The 20,576-nt window shown below is 33.6% G+C and overlaps 2 protein-coding genes across 2 annotated transcripts; both read right to left on the bottom strand.

Moving 5' to 3' along the window:
- Positions 1–490: 490 nt before the first annotated feature.
- On the bottom strand, positions 491–2,994 carry LOC120265564. Its single transcript, XM_039273503.1, has 3 exons — positions 2,841–2,994; positions 839–896; positions 491–752 (listed from the first exon to the last, which is right to left on the bottom strand). Exons 1-3 carry the CDS (start codon positions 2,913–2,915, stop codon positions 523–525), a joined length of 363 nt encoding a protein of 120 aa, XP_039129437.1. The 5' UTR covers positions 2,916–2,994; the 3' UTR covers positions 491–522.
- A 1,349-nt stretch (positions 2,995–4,343) lies between these two features.
- On the bottom strand, positions 4,344–15,969 carry LOC120264959 (cysteine-tryptophan domain-containing zinc finger protein 7). The gene is given in 15 exon segments (XM_039272875.1): positions 4,344–4,575; positions 5,835–5,935; positions 6,033–6,188; positions 6,379–7,295; positions 7,689–7,849; positions 8,605–8,765; positions 9,732–9,889; positions 9,972–12,082; positions 12,177–12,643; positions 12,849–13,074; positions 13,077–14,235; positions 14,333–14,707; positions 14,843–14,979; positions 15,073–15,145; positions 15,498–15,969. Coding segments are annotated over 12 exon segments (5,379 nt in total). The 5' UTR covers positions 15,657–15,969; the 3' UTR covers positions 4,344–4,575; positions 5,835–5,935; positions 6,033–6,188; positions 6,379–7,103.
- Positions 15,970–20,576: the final 4,607 nt, after the last annotated feature.

Below are 20,576 nucleotides of genomic sequence, written 5' to 3' on the forward strand. Positions count from 1 at the left end.
TTTATATAAGAGTTTTTAATTACCACTTTTGGTGATAAAAACTTTGATTTTATTGACTTATATTGTTTGTGTTTGTAAAATTATATATATATATATATATATATATATTATTTATTAACAAATTTTTTATATTGTTTATAATTTATTAATTTTCCTAATTTATTTTTAAATTGTTACAAATTTTTCATATTTTTTGAAATTTTATTTGTTTTAAAAAAAATCAAATTCAATTGAACCACCCGGTCCACCCGATTGAACCGTAAATTAATTGGCCACTCAACCTGGTTTTCAATCCGATCCGGTTATTAAAACATTGCTATCGCCCAACTATCCTCCTCTTTTCTCTTCAGGTTTGGGACCAACCATGATAAAGCCTATATAATGTGTAATTAGATTAATTACGCAAATCTAATTACAAGGTCACTAAAAAAATGCATGGAAAGTCCATTTATGGATAAGAATTAAAAATGTCAAACCTTTTTTTGTTTGAAGAAAGAATAAAATAAATATCAAAGTCAATATCTACAATAAAGTTTCAGACAAAATAGCCTCAACATAACCACATCCATCTTCAATATCAGGCCCAATCCAGTATCCAACTATTTTCATATGCCTACAATAACTTTCAGCAAAAAAATGGGCTTCAGAAACACAAAGATGCTGCTGGCAGGATACTAGTAGGAAATCTTGGCATTTTGATTTGACAACGATGTTAAGATCGATCAAGTTGCGAGGCCTAAAAATTTTCGCCACTGCGAATAAGATGTGCAAAGCGTCGGTTAGCTGAAATTGGTCGCAACTAGAAATGATATAGAGAGTGAAAATTTTACCGACGAACCTTTACTGGAAGTTGCTTGGCATGAGAGTTCATTTACATCTAGAGTTGCTACTTGAGACTGTAATATAATTGCAAAGTGTATAAAACAAATATGTATGTAAAAGATGGATCAAGGAAATGCAAATTTTGTCATAGATGCACAAAATTTGTGTTCTTTTAATCACTATATAAATCAAGATAGTTCCTACAAATGATAATATAAATCGAACACATGTAAAAGATAGACTGAGGTAATGATAATATGATTGTAAATGCACAAGATTAGATACGAATTCAAAGAATGCAAGATATTCGGTATTTGCTTTCTTTTAGTCCCTAATCGAAGCAAGATAATTCACACAGGTGACAGTCTAAATATAATGCATGTAAAAAAATTGGCCATGTATGAAAATTTTATCTTATTGGCACAAGGATGCAACAGACCCTGCATTCAATTTCATTTTATCACTATTGAGTCTAAAGTACATTGAGATGCTGATAGCTTGTGTGAAAGAGACAAGAGCTTCCTTTCAACAAAGGGATTATTTTTGCTCAAGAACAACATAACCAAGGACTTCCTCAATGCATTAAAAACGATAAATAAAGGTAGAGTTCGATATTTCATTAAAGAAAAAAAAAAGCCCATTCTTATATATAAATACAATTAGCTGAAACTAAATAGCATCTATTAATGGACATCATTTTTACATCCCAAACTCTTTCTCCACTCACATGTTTCAAAATCACTAGAAGAACATTTTAGAATATCAGTCAGCATGATTGAATAGATTGGCAGAATAGTTGTAAGAAAAAAGCATCGACATGGATACAAATTCACAGCAACATCAGAGACATGCAAATGGAAAGGTTACTCAGAACATTGAAGCTATAAACTTAAATAGGAAGAAATTTAGAGTGAATTTGTATTTGCACTAGGAACTACAAATAATTCTGTAGATTTATCATCAAGCAAATTTCGACACTGAACATATATATATATATATATAGTTATCGCAGATTTTGATCCACGTGACTCGAAACATGTTTGGGAGAACTACATCCCATCTTATGTTGGTTTTCATGCATGTTTAAGCATATACCAAAATCAGAACTGAATGTACACTGAGAGCAAGGGGTTGCATGGTGAACAGTGCAACTCTGATTTTACATGTTTTGAATCATTTAACCCTTTAAGCCATCCAATCAAATAAGCTCTTCTGGCATTTAAACAAATCTTATTATACATTGCATACATTGTTCAAACAAATTTTGATGGTCCCTGAGACTCCCTAAACATTTGCTGAAAACCTAGTTTCTACCTTAAGCCAGATTCTTTGCATGTTTAAGCATATACCAAAATCAGAATCCATTATACTCTGAAATACACTTTCTGTGTTCTTTTTTTATTCAAATAACCGCAGGAAAGACTCTAATTTTACTTAGTTTACAAACATTTATTGTATTTGGATATATGATGCTTTTGATCACAAATTCACTTTAATTTTTACAACAAAAAATTTATCCACTCTGTTCCACCTTCAATCTTTGATCATTGATATAAAGGGAAGAAAGAAAAAACTTTATTTTATAACCAAATAAACACTCTATGAATCACTTCTAAATAATGAAAACCCATCTACAACAACAAAATCATCATTTGAAGAAAAAAACCAACTACACATTGATGAACAACAATCCAAATCTCACAAAAAAAGCTCAATAACAAATTACTCACAAAAATGAAAAAAAGTAAAAAAACTTAGCAAAAATAACCATCACAAAATTTCCCTTTTTTTTTTTCAAATGGTTCAGCTCAACCTAAATTCATAAACACAAACAGATAATCAAAATACAAAATTAAAAGATAAATCACAAAATTCCTAAGAACATTAACATGAATTCATAAACATAAACAGATACTCAAAATACTTGAAAAAACAAAAGAAAGCACAAAACGTAAAGAATACTAAAAAGTTACAACCAAAAAGAAAAGACAATGCGTAAAAGCGGCATCTTTGTGTACCTTTTTCACAGCTCCACAGTGATGATGATAGAGCAACAAGGGCTTCGTCAAAACGCAACAGACACCACTCGCCATCACACACACAGAGAGAGAGAGAGAGAGAGGGTGGCGGCGGAGCAAGCGCGGAAGCAAAACTAGAAGTTTTGATACAAAGTTCACCAATTTTGGGGCAAAAGAATTTTAGCAAAATATGTAGAAAATGTTATTATTATTATTATTATTATTATTATTATTATTATTATTATTATTTAGCTATACGTTTATTTTGTAATAATGTTTTCCAATATATTTTCTTGATTTATTGATCATTTAATTATATTCGAACTGCATTTTAATTATTCTAAGAAGTATTTTTATCCTTTGTGATATTTTTAAAGAAAATCTTTTGTTTGCATCTCTTCAAGTGTCGGAAGGAAGATTTTTTTAAAAAATATATATATATATATTAATATTTAAAAAAAGGACAAAAAAAACATTCAAATTTCAAAACATCACTTGCTCAGGGCAGATAATTCATTGTATTTATCAGATAAAATTGCTTGTATATCCCAATTTATTAAATAATTTAGAATCTCCCAGATAGACATGGACAGAGCTAATTTTGTATTTCCTAATTTACAAAAATTATTAAATTCTAATAACTAAAATATGCAATAGCAAAGACACAAAATTAACTTGCACTTTAGACACCCAAAATAAACATGGGTGAGTTTGATAAATAGGTGGAAAAATGGTTACTTTCTTGAGAATTTTTATTAAGAGAAAATCTTTTCTATGTTTGATTAGTTTTTTTTCCCTAGAAAGTTACATTGCTATGAGGAAGTCATTGCTTTAAATTAATAAAATATAATTCCTTTAATTTACAGATGAAAAGCCAGTTTTCCAAGGGAAAAAAAATATATGATTTTAAACTTTAAAGTGTAATAACAAAAATAACCCTGATATTAATCGCAATTTTTTTAACAAATATTTTTTACTAATTGTTTAATATTCTGCTTAAAATTAAAGAATTTTTAAAGAGCTTTTCAATCATCCACATCACTTCAGCACTGTATTTAATACCTTTTCGGAAATCAACGAAAAAAAGATCTTAACCACAAAGCTCACAAAAAGTACATCAATAATGACATTCAAAAAATAATTTTAAAAAGCAAAAATATACATATATATATATATATATATATATAGAGGCCAAACATCATCTGCAGACGTTCTGAACAGATGATATACAGTAACTTTAATAGAATTAGACGACTACGATTAATTCAGTTACTGTATTAAAATTGACTGAATAATTCAAATTAAATCACTGTACATCCCGCTTTTTACTGTACTTATAAATAATTTACAGTGTTACTGTTTATAAAACGGTGTGCAGCTATTGGATTAAAATCCAACGGCCCATATCAACGTTTACAGATTCATAATCTGTGAACGTTGGCAGACAATGCATCCTCATATATATATATATATATCATTTTTCTTAAGCCTCATGAACCAAAATAAAAAAGACGAAATTTCGAATTAAAAAAATATGAAACCAGAGAGAGAAGAAGAAGATACATTAGCCACAGTAAGTAGATATATGATTTTATTCTGGGGATGAACCAATGAATCAATTAGTCTCAGGATATAAGATGAGAGACACAACAAAAGAGGGTCCTAAAATAAGAAGCTGCAAATGTATGATGATATTTGCCATCCAGATCCAGCCTTTGCAGATGTAACCTGAAACCTGAAATGCCAAAGATAAAAATGTATATAACAGTTCAAACCCATCATTCATAAATTTAACAGCAATCGACGTATCAGTTGTCATTAAGCATTCAGTACTAACTTAAAGATAATATATATACATTTCACAAGCACAAAAACTACGTATTTCAGGAGCAGGAAACATATGTGTATATATATATATACACACACACATTTCCTATGCCTGTTTCTCACTAGAAAAAAATTTAGAAGAATGTTCGAAATCAGTATACGTTGCAAGCTCCCGGGAAGGATATTATTAGCTCCACAAGATAAATTATGCAGTGACTTTCAGGATTTTCTAAATTAAGGTTTTGTCAATGCACTAAAACAGAGGATTTGCACACTTTCCGGCCTTAATTATTCAATAACTACTAGCAAATAGTTAGAGAAGCCACACACTTTGATTGAAACATGTTTTAAACAAGACCAAGAAAGTCAATACTTCCTTATCTTTGTTTCTATATGACATGATTGTATTGAAAACTTGTCATGCCATCAACTAGATGTTAATGTCCTAAGGGAGATAATCTGAGCAATCTGACTTAAAACTGATTGACAAGGCAAACCTAAATAAGATCGGCCAGGTAGCCAAATTCAACCACGGTCAAGAATGTTTGACCTTGACTCACACAAACTGCCTCATTCCACTGAATTTAAGCTTATGTTACCCCAGAATATATTTTGTCCTAGCTCCAATCATATGGTAGTTAAGAACACAATATTTAGGCATAAACCATTTGCCATAAGCCTAATATAGGATAATAACAATAACGGTCATCTCCAAAATAATCACAAGGTGCATTCAGCAGAATCAAAATAATGGTACCATCAAAGTAAACAAATGCTGTTGATACTCATGCTTACATGATTGGTGGCAATGAATCAACGGAGAACATGAACATGAAAAAGAAGTTGGCTTTCAATAACCAACTTAAGGAATAATAGTGTCAAAGACTTGAAAGACACAAAGTAACACATAGAAAAGGTACAATAACCACAGGTAATTATAAAGAATATTGTTTCACATAAACATCACTTGCGAGATTCAACTATTAAACCTGTCATCTATGCTGACAGAGACCAAATTCCCCACCCTAACATTTAACTTAAGTTATGCCTTGTTCTATACGTAACAATGAATAACTCTCACTCAAATGTTACAATCATAAAGGGCTAGCAATTTCAACAAATAACTTCATGCAATTACAAAACATAAAAAGAGAATGAAAAGTTTACCTGTTGGAACTTTACAGGTCACTCTGACTGCAGTAAGAACCCAATGAGAAAATTGCTTATGCCCTCAACCCTTGGTTAGCGTATAAATATAACAGATACCCCTGCCATGAACAAAGAATAAATAGCAGAGAATGCTCAGTAAGATAATTTTCTTGAAGCAGCAATGGTTAAACGTAGCATAACATCAAGTAGCCATACCTGTCTCTTCAGGAAGGTCAACCAAATCACTTCATGTCAGATCAGCTATATTTACAAATGCTACATTCAGAAAATTAAATTTTGAAAGCTAGACTGCCTCATTTACAATCTTGAATACACTCTCATGTCATATCAAACAATAAACCACCACCCAACCTACAAAGACAAAATCAAACCAACTTGAATTTCAGATCATGGAATTCATCACAGAAAAGCACAGAAAAATAATAAAACCATACATCAATATTTCAATTGAAAATAACATGCAAATTGGCACCACATCATACTTTTATTTTCAATCGATAAAATCAAAGAAAATTATATAGTAACAATCTAGATTGCATACCTCTTAAGGGATTAGGTGGTTGTGTAAACTTGCTCAAGGTGTGACAAGTTTGGAATAAAGAAAGTCTCCACATGCAGCAAGCGTGTGCACATTCAAAACCCTTACTAAACCCCGCGCACGAGAAGCCTTTGGTACCAGCCTACCCTTTTATTGCAAAACCGCATATGATGACCTACCAAGCCAGCAGCGTTCATCTTCGAAGCAATATAGTACAGGTAAATTTACACACTTTATACTCAAATAAACATGTTCTGTGGATTGATTCACAAAGCCACAGCTTCGCCCCATGTATCTACTTGACAGTTTGTATCCTACTGTAACAAAAATGCAACATGGAAGGGCCTAATGAGAGTCAACCAAGGAAGGATGATGCAACATCTAATTTCTTTCTTTATGCCAGATGACTGTGAAGCCAAAAGCATACAAGAAAACTACACACCCTAATCTTAGCATGGTCTTCAATCTTGCTCTAGTGGAAGCTCAACACAGTACCACTGGAAGTCACACCTTAACCACTCATGGATGACGGTATCTAAGCTCTTACCCATGCCTTGAATGCCAAAAACAGCAAATATTCCTCAAAAGAATTGCAAAAGAGAACCCATTTGTACACACTTCATAAGAACCAGCCATCTGATTGTCCATTATCACCGCCATTGTGGAGAAGTAAAACAAAAGGAAGATGATCTATTCACAGGAGTAACGCTTCTCAAATTTGAATGCTATTAACAACTGATTGACTCCATTGAAAACCGTATAAGTTGAAGTAATCTTTCAACATCATGGAAGTTGAAGTCAATAACTTTCTTTACTGAAGACAAGCGACCAATGCAGTCCTTGTCCAAGCCAGAACCAGCTGCTGCAAAAGCAAGCTGCATTTTCCTTGATGCATCGAAAGCGCAAACTGTTTCATTTGCCTGTTAATTAAAACCATTAAAAGTAAATGTTAAGTAGCTATTGCAATTATGAAACATCACACACCAGCATGAATGACCTGAACACATATCTAAGAATAAACAATATTAGCTAGTAACAATGGTGTAGACAGTTTTTTGTTTTTTTCTGATTACAAGCATGCCAAAAAATATTTTTGTCAGATTGATGGGCAAAATATGAAGTTGACAGTCCAAATAATTGCACTCCGAGAAGGACTAATGTGTTAATATGTTTTTTCAATATACAGTCCCCATATCATAAAAGTGATAATACATAAATTAGTGAAAATTCCTTTGTGTATGCCATGATTCATTGAAGTCCAAAGCAACCTTATTCAGTAGAACATATGACATAAATTCAAGCAACCCGCTTACATAGTTCAGGAGTCGGACAAAATTGGGACGGCTGCGAGCAACTACTACATGGTTGCCAGCAACCTGTGGAGAACTAACACCCCTGGCTGAGGTACTTTTGTCCAGTGTAACCTGGTTGTTTAAGTTATCTACATCGGAAGCAGAAGAAGACGGTGATTCACCTACAATAAAATAAAACTAAATGTTATAAACCAAGCATGAGATGAGAGTTCGTTTGTAGGGTGCAGAAGTCATTCACCAACTTACAACTTAATCATGAGAAAAACATAATAGGTAAAAAATTTTGTTTTGAAGAAAAAAAAAGGAAAATATTACACAAACAATTTAATACAGCACAAATATCAGAAGAAAAATGTATCACTTGCAACACAACACATTAATTTTCAGTTTGAGCAGGAAATTTGCAAATATTTAAAGGAAAGGGAAGAACCATCTTGGAATGCAACTAAGCCTTAAATAATGGAATTGATAAGACCAGAATGTGCATAGCAAATGACATAGCATACCAAAAATCTTGTCACTGTACAACAAAAGATAACAGGGAAGAAACAAAATAAGCATGAAGTACTTCAATAGCTTTTTTTGTTTTAATGCAAACGAGCAATGTCCTCAGACAGACTAGAGTAACAAATACCAACTTTTGCAAATGATATATAATAATAAGAAAATAAGGATCTATATGTATATATATAACTGCATTAATAGAAATACATCCATCAAAGACCCAATAGTCCAATCAAAGACTGCTCTGTTGTTATTTTCCACAGATTGCAGTAAAAAGCTTGAGAGAAAACTTCAGAATACAACAGTACAACATTAAGAAAAAAAAAAGAAACAAAGGAAATTATGCATGTAAATTTGTTGCATTTAAATGTGTATTAAACAATCTAAGGAAATGGACAATTATGCTAGCAACCTGGTACAACCGTCTGCAGAGTTGATTGTAATTCAAGTCGATCTTTACTTGCACAAGAATGTTTAAAATATGAGACTTTCATGTATGCCACTTCAACACACTTGTACGCTAGAGCAGCAGCAGCCATTTTCTTACATCTCTCATATTCATGGGCACAAAATCTGTTGAGCAAAGCATAAACTTAGTCAATGACAACTTCATGAAGTACATGCCAACAGATTTCAACAGAGCAATGCACTTGTTCCCAAATTACTTCCCTAGTTGCATATCAGAATAAGTTGAAGACAGATTATTGGCAGCAAATTTTACAACCTCGATTTCATGATCATGTAGATGATAGAGGCTTCCATTTGCTTTTAGGAAAATGCAGCTGATAAAGAATTGATTTTATGGTAAATGAGTAATAATATCTTCAAACTGCTATCCTCATGCTACTTGAGTCAAGGGATCTATTGATAAAATTGGTTTTCATCACACTGGTGTTTTTCTAGAACCAAACAACTATCAATATCTATCAAAACCATTTGACAAGATCTAGTTTCACAACATTTGACTAAAGAGTCCTAATAAATTTCCATTAATAATTTCAGATAATTTCAACAGTTTACATATAAGGCAGTATAGAACTGAGGGAAAACAAACCTTCAAGGTACAAAAAATAAAAAGAACAAAATCTAGAGCTCAAGAGAAACACACAGCAGATATCATTATAAGACACATATAATATAAAACAGAAACAAAAAAATATAGGGATGTTTCAGCTAAAGAAATGAGATTGGAGTTTCTTAAGACACCCATCTAGCTCAATTGCATATGCACATTCAAATAAATAAATTCATGCCATCATATCTTAATTTTTTAAGATTTTGCCACAACCAACAATTCTCGTTATGTTGAATAACAAAATTATCATGTATGAACAAGTGAAAATATTCAAACCATCCCACCAAATGTTAAGAGAATAGTAGACAAATACTTGCAATGATCATAGAGATGACTATAGTGAAACTAAAGAAAGATATATGCAGTGAGAATCCAACATTATCATCTACTCTGAAAGTGAAATGTTCGCAATTACCGGCAAGCATTCAAATAAAATAAAAAACAAGCTTTAGTATCTGACTTACTCGCAAAGTCGTGCAGTTTCAGAATACATCTGCACTGATTGGGTACCTTCCCCATGTCGGGCACTTTCAACATGAGGCTCCAATAAAGAAGCATAATAAAGAAATTTCATAGCTGCCTGAAAATACAAGCCAGTACTTTCAAGTTCAAGCCCTTCACTCTGGCAAAACAAAACATGTCCGTCAGCAATTAGATAAGCACGTGATTTAACAATAGTTACATCATGTAGAGAAAATAAAAACCTTTAGCCTGTTAGCTGTATGCTTTAAATCTCTTGCTTCTTTTAATACATTTGCAGCAGATTGACCATCCCTTCTAACCGGACTTCGGTGATCAAGTCGACTGGGTGTGGCTTGTCTCAAACTGACTTGGTGAGTGCCATTCTCCTCATCAGGTTTTCTTGATTTGATCACTTTCGGATCACCATTTGCTGCATCAATAGGGCATGATTCTAATTTACCTCCCTTAACTGTGGGTATCGACTGATTGCCTCGACACTGTGTTTCTTGTTTATCTCCATAAGAAACCACTGGCTGTGACTTCCCTCTCCCTGGAGCCATTTCAGATCGACCAATCAGCTTTTTGTCATCTGCATGAGGATCCCGCTGGGTAATATCCTGGAACATGGATTTGCCATCACCAGTCCCTGAAACAGCATCTCTTGAGTTGCCATCCCTGTGCTGCTTATCAAACAAGCCAGAACCATGTGCCTCCAAATTTCCTTGTTTTCCACGATCAGAATGACTTTCTCTGCCACCTACAAAAGACAATTTTACAAGTGATTCTTTCTTCACCACATCCTCCACATCCTTCTCCGGATATGCACAGTTTCCATTTCCATGTTTAAAATCTTTGCAGTAATTATCATGAGAAGCACTGTGAACCATGTCTTGACTATCAGGGTCATTCTTAGCTGAAAGCAACTCCACCTGCTTACTTACTGAACCTGGCACCTTAATCTTACTTCTATCCAGGCCAGACTTAGTACTATGTTTCTCCCTGGAATGTGAAGAACCCTTGCATGACTTCCTCTGCATGGACCCATTTGCAAGGTGGTAATTATTCATTTTTTCCGAATCACGGAAATGGTCTTTGTCCAATGGTTCATATTTGTCATGCTTAGCAGTGGCATTGACCAAATTCCTACATTCAAAATCAGTAGGTGAGAAATCATCATGAGTGTCCCCGAAAAGTTTTAAGTGCAAACCATCCTTGTCTTTGCCCTCATATAGTTTACTTGCTTCATTGTGTTTGTAATCATATTTTCCTCTCATAGAATCTAAACCTCGAGACTCAACAGCTCTGTGACCTTCGAGAGATCTTCCCTGGAAGGAAGATGCATTATTCTTCATTCTCTCTGGCCGCACACTTCCTGCATCAAATTCACCATCTGAATAATTTTTTGGGCTTCCAATAGCAGACAAACCTGCATTAAGGGCATCATCCTTCTGCTCAAACTTCCTCCTAGAAGGCAAAACCTTATCCGAATTAGAATTTCGGAAAGGTGATGAAGAAACAGACTCCACTGGCGAGCCTCTTGCTTCCTGAAAGTTTCCTCTGCTTTTCCGAGAACTAGATACCTTTGAAGAACTTGAAGTAGCTGCTGCTGAGGACTGTGCATAACCCGAATCTTTCTTAAAAGATTCCATACCTTCTGAAGCCTGTCTAGGCATAGCATTTACCTGGAATTGCTCTCTGTGCTCCTCCTTCACAGCAAAACCATCATTCTCCATTCCATATGTCAGATGTTCCCTACTGCCGCTGAATAGGATTTTGGTTGGCCTACCTTTAGTCTCTAACCTACCATCTGCCTTCCGAATACTTGAGTCCTTTGCCTCTGGCTTCAAAACCTTCAGCTTCTTTTCCCTCTTCAATTCATTTTCACTAAAAGCTTCTCTAGTATCAACCCTGCTGTCCATAAATTGTTGATCACCATGTATACTTTGCGGGTAACCCTTAGTTTCCTGTGACACCTTATTTTTCCTTTTCTTGCTAATAAAACCAGGTTTAGATCTCTCCAAGTTTGGCCCATTAACAAGGTCCTTCACCTCCCCATTTGATAAAGCTTGGGTTTGAACTTTTACCCTCTTACTAGATGCTAGCAAAATGCATTCTGCCTTAGAAGATGAAAAACCATTATAATTTTGCATATTGTGTTTGCTTACATCAGTTGGTAAAGCATTGTCCTTAGCAGAAAGTAAATTCACAGCTCCTTCATAATCAGAATGCCATCCTTCACTAGCATAATTTAATTCTTCTTTCTTGAACTTCTTAGATGTTGTAAAACCATCCTGATCCACCTCTCTCTTGCTCTTTAATTTGGATGGTCTCCCAGCATTTCCAACAAAGTCACCTGAAAAAAATAAATGAACATCGCAGAGAAAGTGAGTGGTGCTTTCTAAGCAAAGGAGCATGCTATCATCAAACAGGTTAAATGCAAAAGGCACCTCCGTTAGAGTGGCATCCCAGTATCTGAGACTTCACTTCATCTTTGTGCTTCTGCTTATCCACAGCAAAATCTGTTGGATTATTTGCATGCTCAAGATCAGTTTTGCTCAACATGTTAGATTCTAACTGATACCGGTTCACATTCACATCATTTAAGTTTCTGCTCTTCACAGAAGCCTGTTGGTTCTTTTTTACAGAAGCCGAACCCTGCAACAAAGCTGGACCATTAACTAAATTTGATGGGTCCTTCAATTTATGCTTTTTCTTCCCAATAGCAGGTAGATTAGTTGTATTATTGCCAAAAGTGTGATTGAGAAATTGCCCTTCAGCCAGAACCGTGTTTGATGCAACAGCATTAACACCATTTGCATTAGTGTTGCATTGAGAAACAGGTAACTGGTACAGTGCGTGTAAAGCTTTAGTCGTTTCTTCTTCACTAATGCTACACTTGTTCATTCCAGGGCCCCTAGACAAGATTTCAGCAATGTCAGAAGAATGAAATGAAACTACAACCCCACAAAGTAAGAAAAAGCATGCCTTGACTGGTAATTTTATAAAACATAAGAACAAATAAGTGTGTACACACTAAACCTAGAAAAATTGTCATCTACATTTTGTGGAATAAAGAATGGAGAACAAATAAAAACTTAATGTATCAGGGAGACACTTACAGCCAATTTAGCATATTGCATTGCCATTTCTTGGGCAAAAGACCAGGATTTGTCCCATATGGTAAAAGGCGCCATTTCTGACATTTGTCACAACCAACCCAGTTTTCCTCTATAACAACAGGAGCATTGGGAGCAGGAGCAACAACTGCATCCAATGCTGGGTTGTTTAATGCCACAGGAGCAACTACTGATGCAGTAACAACTGCCTCAGAGATGGGAGGATTATCCATCATCCTAACAATTGGTCTCCCTTTGCCTTTTCATCAGATGCTAAGGGATACTCATTTTCATGTTTTATTCCCATCATCTTATCCTTCGCGTGCAACAGCTTAGTTCTGTCCTCTGCTAGTTCAGCTTTTATATCTCCTAACTCCACATGAGACTGTTTATATTGGTTCACGCTGCATTCATCTCGAAATTTCAATTCTTTCAGTTTATCATTAGCACACTCTCCTTTAGAGGGCTGCCTGTTCTTCTTTTCTTTTATTTTCATAGATGAGGAAGTTTTAGCGTTTTTCTTCATGGACTGCGATGATGGTGCACCATTAATTTGACTTTTCTTCCATTTTCCTTTACCCTCAGATGCTTGTTTCCTGGCCTGAAACATCATTTCCTCATCTTGTTCATATAAATTAACTTTATGAGCTGAGTTCTGATTAGCAGGTTCTGCATATTGAACACCAAGATCCTTTCTCTCCATATTTTCATCAGGATCACTTCTAGCAGTGTCATAAAATTTTTCAAGTTTACCTCTGCCTTCTTTCTGAATACCAACTGATGCATCCTTAAGGTTGCTCATGCCTCTTTCTCCCTGAACTTGCTCTGGTAGGTTTGTTTTAGAGCCCAGATTCCCTTTGGAGAAGGTGGGTTCATTTGCTGAAATACCAACAACAGTATTTCCGAAGCTTTCAATGAAGTCCAGTTGGCTATCCTTCACCGTATCAGATGAGGATAGTCTACCCTTCCCTGAAAGCTTATTGGGATCCAAGGAAAGGTCATGAATCTTAGAACCTTTTAAAGACTCGCCAAAACCTTGCCTACTTTCTTTTCCTTCAAATTCTCTGGAAACCAAGCAACTTGTAAAATTTGAAACATCCGGACGAACATCTTGTCCATTCAAAGCCTCAGTGTCAGTTTCCCTCTTCAAACTTGAGCTTACATCGCCTTTGCAACTTGAACTTCTCACATCAATTACCCTTTCACTTTTCTCTAAAGACTTCATTTTCTTTTGCAGATGGTTTTTTCCATCTTTTGTTGAGGGGGGCATATCAGACATGTTTGTCCAGACATTCTTAAGAGGAGAGTTTTCTTTTTCTTTCAGATGCAACAGACTATCATGAAGAGGTGAAAGAACAAAGCCTCCAGGCACCGCAAAGCATGTCATGTTCTGTTCCATCACAAAGGACAAAAGACAATTTGGCAGTCACAGCTCTCGTTGCAGCTTCAGGTTAATTACACAGTTAAAATTGACGTGAAGGTATTACCTGAATAATGGTCATAGGAGATTCCTCCGGAGCATCTCGACAATCAGCAGAATGATCTTCACTCAGATAAGGGCTGTCCTCTGGTGATGAGGACGGTGAAATATCAAGGCCAAGACCACTATAAATGGCAGCTTTATTCCTAGCTGATGCACTTTCAGAACCCACTTTAATGCGGACCTTCAGTGTCTTCTGATCACTCCCATTAATAATTGTACCAATGGAATCCTGCTGAGGAATAGAATCTGCGGAAATGGTTGCATTCATTCGTGAGTCCTTCTTGCATGATTTGTCCAATGACGGTGTTGTTGACGCCTCCACTGGGCAGGTTTTATTAATAGTTGCAACAGACAAAACTGCAGGGTTCTGGCGCATGCCCTAAAAACCAAGATACGCATCAATTATAAATCATCAGTCATCCTGAATAAGAAATTGCCACCCCCTTTAGAAAAGACAACCAAACTATGATTGTAGAAGCTTTGATCCAAAAGAGAACAAAAAACAAAACACTACCATTAATGCTGTGCTACAAGGAGACTTGGAGCCATTGCGGCTCGAAGCATTCGCCGGGCTCCTTGTAGGATGGGGCCAAACAGAAGGCGAACGTTGGTAGGTAGGAAGGAACGAACCATATCCACCGAACATTGCTCCTGCCAATGAAACAATTCACCTGACATCATCATTCTGTAAAATTAAGCACATAAACACTGCACCCCCTACAAAACAAACCCCTTGTCTCTTACCCAAGTTTTCTGCAGATACACCGCCTTCAAAATCTTTCTGGAAATGCCCCAACACATCATGGAGCTTTTCATCCTGCAACAAAAGAACAACACAAGCTCCCACTAACACCATATCCGACTCTTTAACATTCAAATTAAAAATAAATAAATAAAAAGAACCTTTACAACCAATACTAATAAGTCATCAGCTAAAAATTCTAACTTTGGCATAGAGCATAACAAGACGATCTCAAGCTACAAAATTTAGGTTTTTCCAAAGCAAATCTATCACATATCGAAATTCTTCATCCATAAGCCTAATCTAGTCCGAATAATCCAAAGCCAAGAACTGGCAAGCATGAAATCACGCCAAGCAACAGCACCAAATACGAAATTCTCAATCAAAAAACACAAACCAATCCAAAGAAAAGGAACAAGAACCATACAATATAAGAGAGATTGGTGAGATCCTTCTCAGGACTAGAGCCTTCTTCCTCATGCCCATAGCACGCCTCACCTTCCTCAAGCTCGTTCTCCTCCATCCTCCCTCCAAACCCTAACCCTATCCCCTTCCTCCCATCCTCCCTCCTCTCCACCGTCAGCATCCAACTCCTTCCCTCAACCACCACCACAACCCTCTCACCAACCACCTCTCCACATCCTCCCAATCACCGATCCGACCTCCAACCCTGCCGATCGCCTCCCAACTCCAGCTCCCCCCGGCTCCACGACGGCGATCCTCCCCAAACCCTACCCCAAGATCGCCGCTTCTTCTTCTCTTCCGACAAGAAAATAAACCCTTTTTCCCAATTTTTCCCCAATTTTTCCTTTTTTTTCTTTATTTTTTTCTCTTTTTTTTTTCTCCCTCTGCGATCCAACCAGAAGACGAAGGAAACGGCCTCGTCTTCTTGCAAGCCTTTTTCTCTAGAGAATTAGAAACAAATAAATATATATATATATTTATTTATTTATTTATTTATTTATTTAATTTTAAAAAATAATAATAATAATTTTGATGAATTTTTCATGCCGGAAATTTATTTATTTTAATTAATTTAATATTTTTGGTATCAATACGTGGGCTTTTTAATATTCATGTGCAAGAAGCCCCACAATGCCAGAAGAGAGTGATTAAAACAGACCGTATAACTATATCTATGAAGATCTTCGAAGGTCAACCGTACATTGTGCGTTGAGATCTGTGTGAGCTTATCTCGAGGCAGATCGAATGGTGGAGAAGAGTTTAGTGTTGTGAGTTTTGTTTTGTGGTTGGTTGTTTGTAGTGGTAGCGTGTGATTGCTATCTTCTGTCACAAAATATTGTTTTATAGTGGAATAAACGTTTTTTTATTTTTTTATTTTTATTTATTAATAATTTAAAGAAAATTATTTTTTATGATATGCAATACTTATCAGGGTCGTGCACAGATGTAAAGCAAACTCAACAAATATCTATACACTGACTTTACATGAACTTAATTTAGGGTTTAGTTTAAATTTTTTTATAAAATGAACACTTTATGCATAAAACATGCTAGTAATAAGTGAAGAAATTGTTGGTAAATTAAATATTTATCTTAAAAAAATTACTTCTAATTATTAACATTATTTTTAATAAATAATATAATTAAAATGAGTTGCATGATCATCAAAATCAAAAAATTTGAACTTTAAAAAATAATTAGTCATTTTACTTTTTTTTCATGTGTTAACATGATAATAAGAATAAAAAATAAATTATTGTTGTAGTTAATATGATAATAATTGCTGACATGTTATCGTCACAATAATAAAATAAGTATTTGAATAATGATAGATGGAATTGTTGCACTATCATTAATAGAGTTAGATGAAAGAATTAATTTGGATATGATGATATATTTGAGGGACTAACTTAGCAATTTTGATGGAATTTCAGCACCAAATAAAATTTTCCGGTAGAATTAAGAAGCCATCCATGCACATTGATACTAATAAATGTATCATTTAATTTTATTGATACATATAAGGAAAGTATTAGTTAATATAAAACCTCCTAATTTTCACTACAATAGGCTCTCTAACAATTATTCTAACTTTTATTAAAAAAACAATTATTCTAACTTTGATCTAAAAATTAAATTGAAAAACTACACTCCAAGGGAATAACTAATTATATACCCAGTTAAAGACATATATATATATATATATATATATATATTGATTCAAATTCAAAAAAAAATTGCATAAAAAATTATTGTCTTATATCCGTTGTTTCACAAGTTATTGTTTTGGGCAATGCTAAAATGGTCTAGCGGTAGATATCTTGGGCAAAAATAGACAGACATGGGTTTAAAATCCAGCACCTGAAGTATTGTAAAAATACTATTTGCTCATTTATTGTATAGTAGATCCTAGTGTGAGTTCTATGTAAGGGAAATTGTATTCTCCATCTTTTCAGTGTTGTATAATAGGGAGAATTACAATCATGAGGTTATAACGTATGATATATCATCTTAGACGCATATGACAGATTGTTATTACTCCATATGTTAGCCTGCCTCACATGATAAATTTCTAAGAGATCATTAAATCACTATATTAGGTCTATATCCGTACTTATATGTCCCTTTGGCACCCCTTAAATTCATTTATTACAACAAAAAAAATTATTGCTCCCAAATAGCATTGAAAAAGCCAAAAAAAAAAAAATCGCATTAATTCTATATCATATTAGTGTTTGTTAATTCACACAAAAAAAAGGGGAAAAAATAACAACAATGGAAGCTAAACCAACATTTACACATAAAAATCGAATGTCACACACCATGTTGAGAGAAAAAAGAAAAGGTTCCAATGAAACGCTATAACAAAACTATTAGTTCATTTGGTAAAATCAATGGATGAACCTTGTAGTATAACATCATCATATTAATTATTTTTCATTAACCTCTTCATCAACATTAGTGACTCCTAAAATTTATATATGAACCTGTGAAAAGAAGTCTTTGGGTTAAGATAGTAATTAGCCCATGTATAGGAAATACAAAAAGAGACAAGAAGCATAAGGGCCAAACATAAGAACTTACTATACATCTTGCATCTTCCAGCTATTGCATAAATACATAAAATTTACAAGGTTCGGCAATATGATTATGTTCTCGAAATGAAAACAATTGTATTTATTTTATTATTAAAAAATTTAGATTACATGAATTTATAAGTAAAATCCCATCCAGTGCAATTTATAAATTTACCCTTGCACCATTGCTTCGCTTTTACACTATGCTCCTTCACTCTATTCAGCTCCACTCACCATCTGCCTGTTTATTTTTGTATATAAATTATATATAACAAATTATCATAACAGTGTCAAAAATAGGGTCATCAAGGAAGGTTAAATTTTCTACATTAATTTTTTTTTTTTAATGATGAAGATAATGATTTATTAGCATATCCTGCCAAAAGAACCAATAAACAGTCTTGTGTTATCATATATATATATATATATATATGTAAGTATGTATAGAATTTTAGGGACATAATTACAAAATAAAATCAAAAGATGAAAATAGAATGTTGCATATATTAAAAGACTTTCTAATGTCAGAATTTCTACATCAACCTTTTTCATGATGAAGACAATGATACAACAGCAAATCCTACCAACATAACCAATATACTGTCTCATTTTATCTAGTAATGGATATGTACAAATATAGTTCAGATAGAAAGTCATAAAATTAAATCAAAACATAAAGATGAAATGGAACAAATATACTAAAAGTCTTTTTCTAATTAATTCCAACAGGGGGAAAGTTTGTAAGTAGTATAGCACAGCCTACAAATAAAGATTAAGCATGGGACAAACACCAATAACTAGGAAGTCAATCATTTAATTAATTGCATATCTAAAACCATAACAGAAACATCAAGATCTAACCAAGTTCATCCAAATACAAAATTAAAGCAAATTAAAATTTACATAAAATGTTGAGTCAATAGACAATATCCAAAACTATCTTTCATTAATCACTCAAAATTTTCTTATAATCTCTTAGCAACACTACTAATATTATACATTTACTGCTCTTTAATTCCTACTACACATTACACACTTTTAAGAGGACTTTGCTTGGTTGCTTGATACAAACCTTGGTGCCTTTGCACCTTATTTATATTAAATAAAGTTAGTGTATAAAGAAGTCTTGAAGCCTGGATATTTTATTCAATTGAATTTTAGAAGCTAAGATTGGAAGACCCAGCTGCTTCAACTAGACGTAACTTGGATTTTCTTTCTGGTCAAACAACGTCAGGCGAGGATGAGCCTGTTTAGCTACTTTTTTCTTTAACTCCAATCGTGTGTTTGATTGGGATCTTATTGTCGTCTTTTCTTATTTGTTCTTTGTTGCTTTTTCTTTTTTGTTGTTACTTGTTTGTTAGTTTCTACAGCTAATGAATTAAATTTCTCTCTCTTTTATGGTTTTAATGAATGTAATTTATTCACTTTTTTTTAAAAAAAAAAAATTAGAATCTTATGACTGATATATTAGGTGATTTATTTTTGTACTTTCAGGCATATACTAAATAACTATAATCATATACACACTCTCCACTGAATATATATATATATATGCTGGTGCAATGAAGCTCCAAATATATACCAAAGCTTGTTTAGATGTGTAACTTGATGTTGCTAACTTCATCATAACAAAACTATGCATAATAGAATAATTTAATTGAAACAAACAACAACAACAACCAACACCTGAAACTATGAAAGAAATAGGGGGTGGAATTGAGACCATAACTGTAAATGGAACATGATTTACAAAGCAAATTAATTATAGCTCAAACTGATATTTTTTCCGACTGAGAAGGAAAAAATATCAGTTTGAGCTATACAATTTATTTATTTATTTTTTTTTCACATGCATTCCCTTTGGAGATGAAGAAAATTTCACATGTACCCACATGAGATGGGCAGAGTAGTGAACACACCCACCAAATTTTTTTTATATGATTTATTTATTGAAATTAAGATATATATTTCAAAGATATATCTATCATTAATTAAAATAATTTTTTATTAATATTAATTCAGTCAAATATCTCTCCAAATAATTCAAGACATATTTTCACCGTTGCATTGTGAAGCTCTCCGACAATGGAAAAACCTTTCCAACATTTGAATTGGATGTTTGAACTTGATATCTTCTTTAATTAAAAATAAATTAATAAATAAATAAATTAATAAATTAAACCAAATTTAAACAGAAAGCTATAAAAAAATAACTTTCCAACAAAAACTTATATATAACATTTAAATTATATTTTTGAATATATCATTTTAAATAATAATTCAATACTTTTATTTTTAAAATACTCATTCTGTAATTTCTTCATACATACTCTCTTTTAGAATGCTTATAAACCCTCATAATTTTGAAATTCATAAGTCGAAAACAAAATTAGAAAAATGGTCATATATATATAAATATATTAATAATTATTAATTTTTATTGGTGTAGGCACATGAAAGGCCCT

The sequence above is a fragment of the Dioscorea cayenensis genome, chromosome 7 (genome assembly GCF_009730915.1).
Source record: "Dioscorea cayenensis subsp. rotundata cultivar TDr96_F1 chromosome 7, TDr96_F1_v2_PseudoChromosome.rev07_lg8_w22 25.fasta, whole genome shotgun sequence".
Lineage (NCBI taxonomy): Eukaryota > Viridiplantae > Streptophyta > Magnoliopsida > Dioscoreales > Dioscoreaceae > Dioscorea > Dioscorea cayenensis.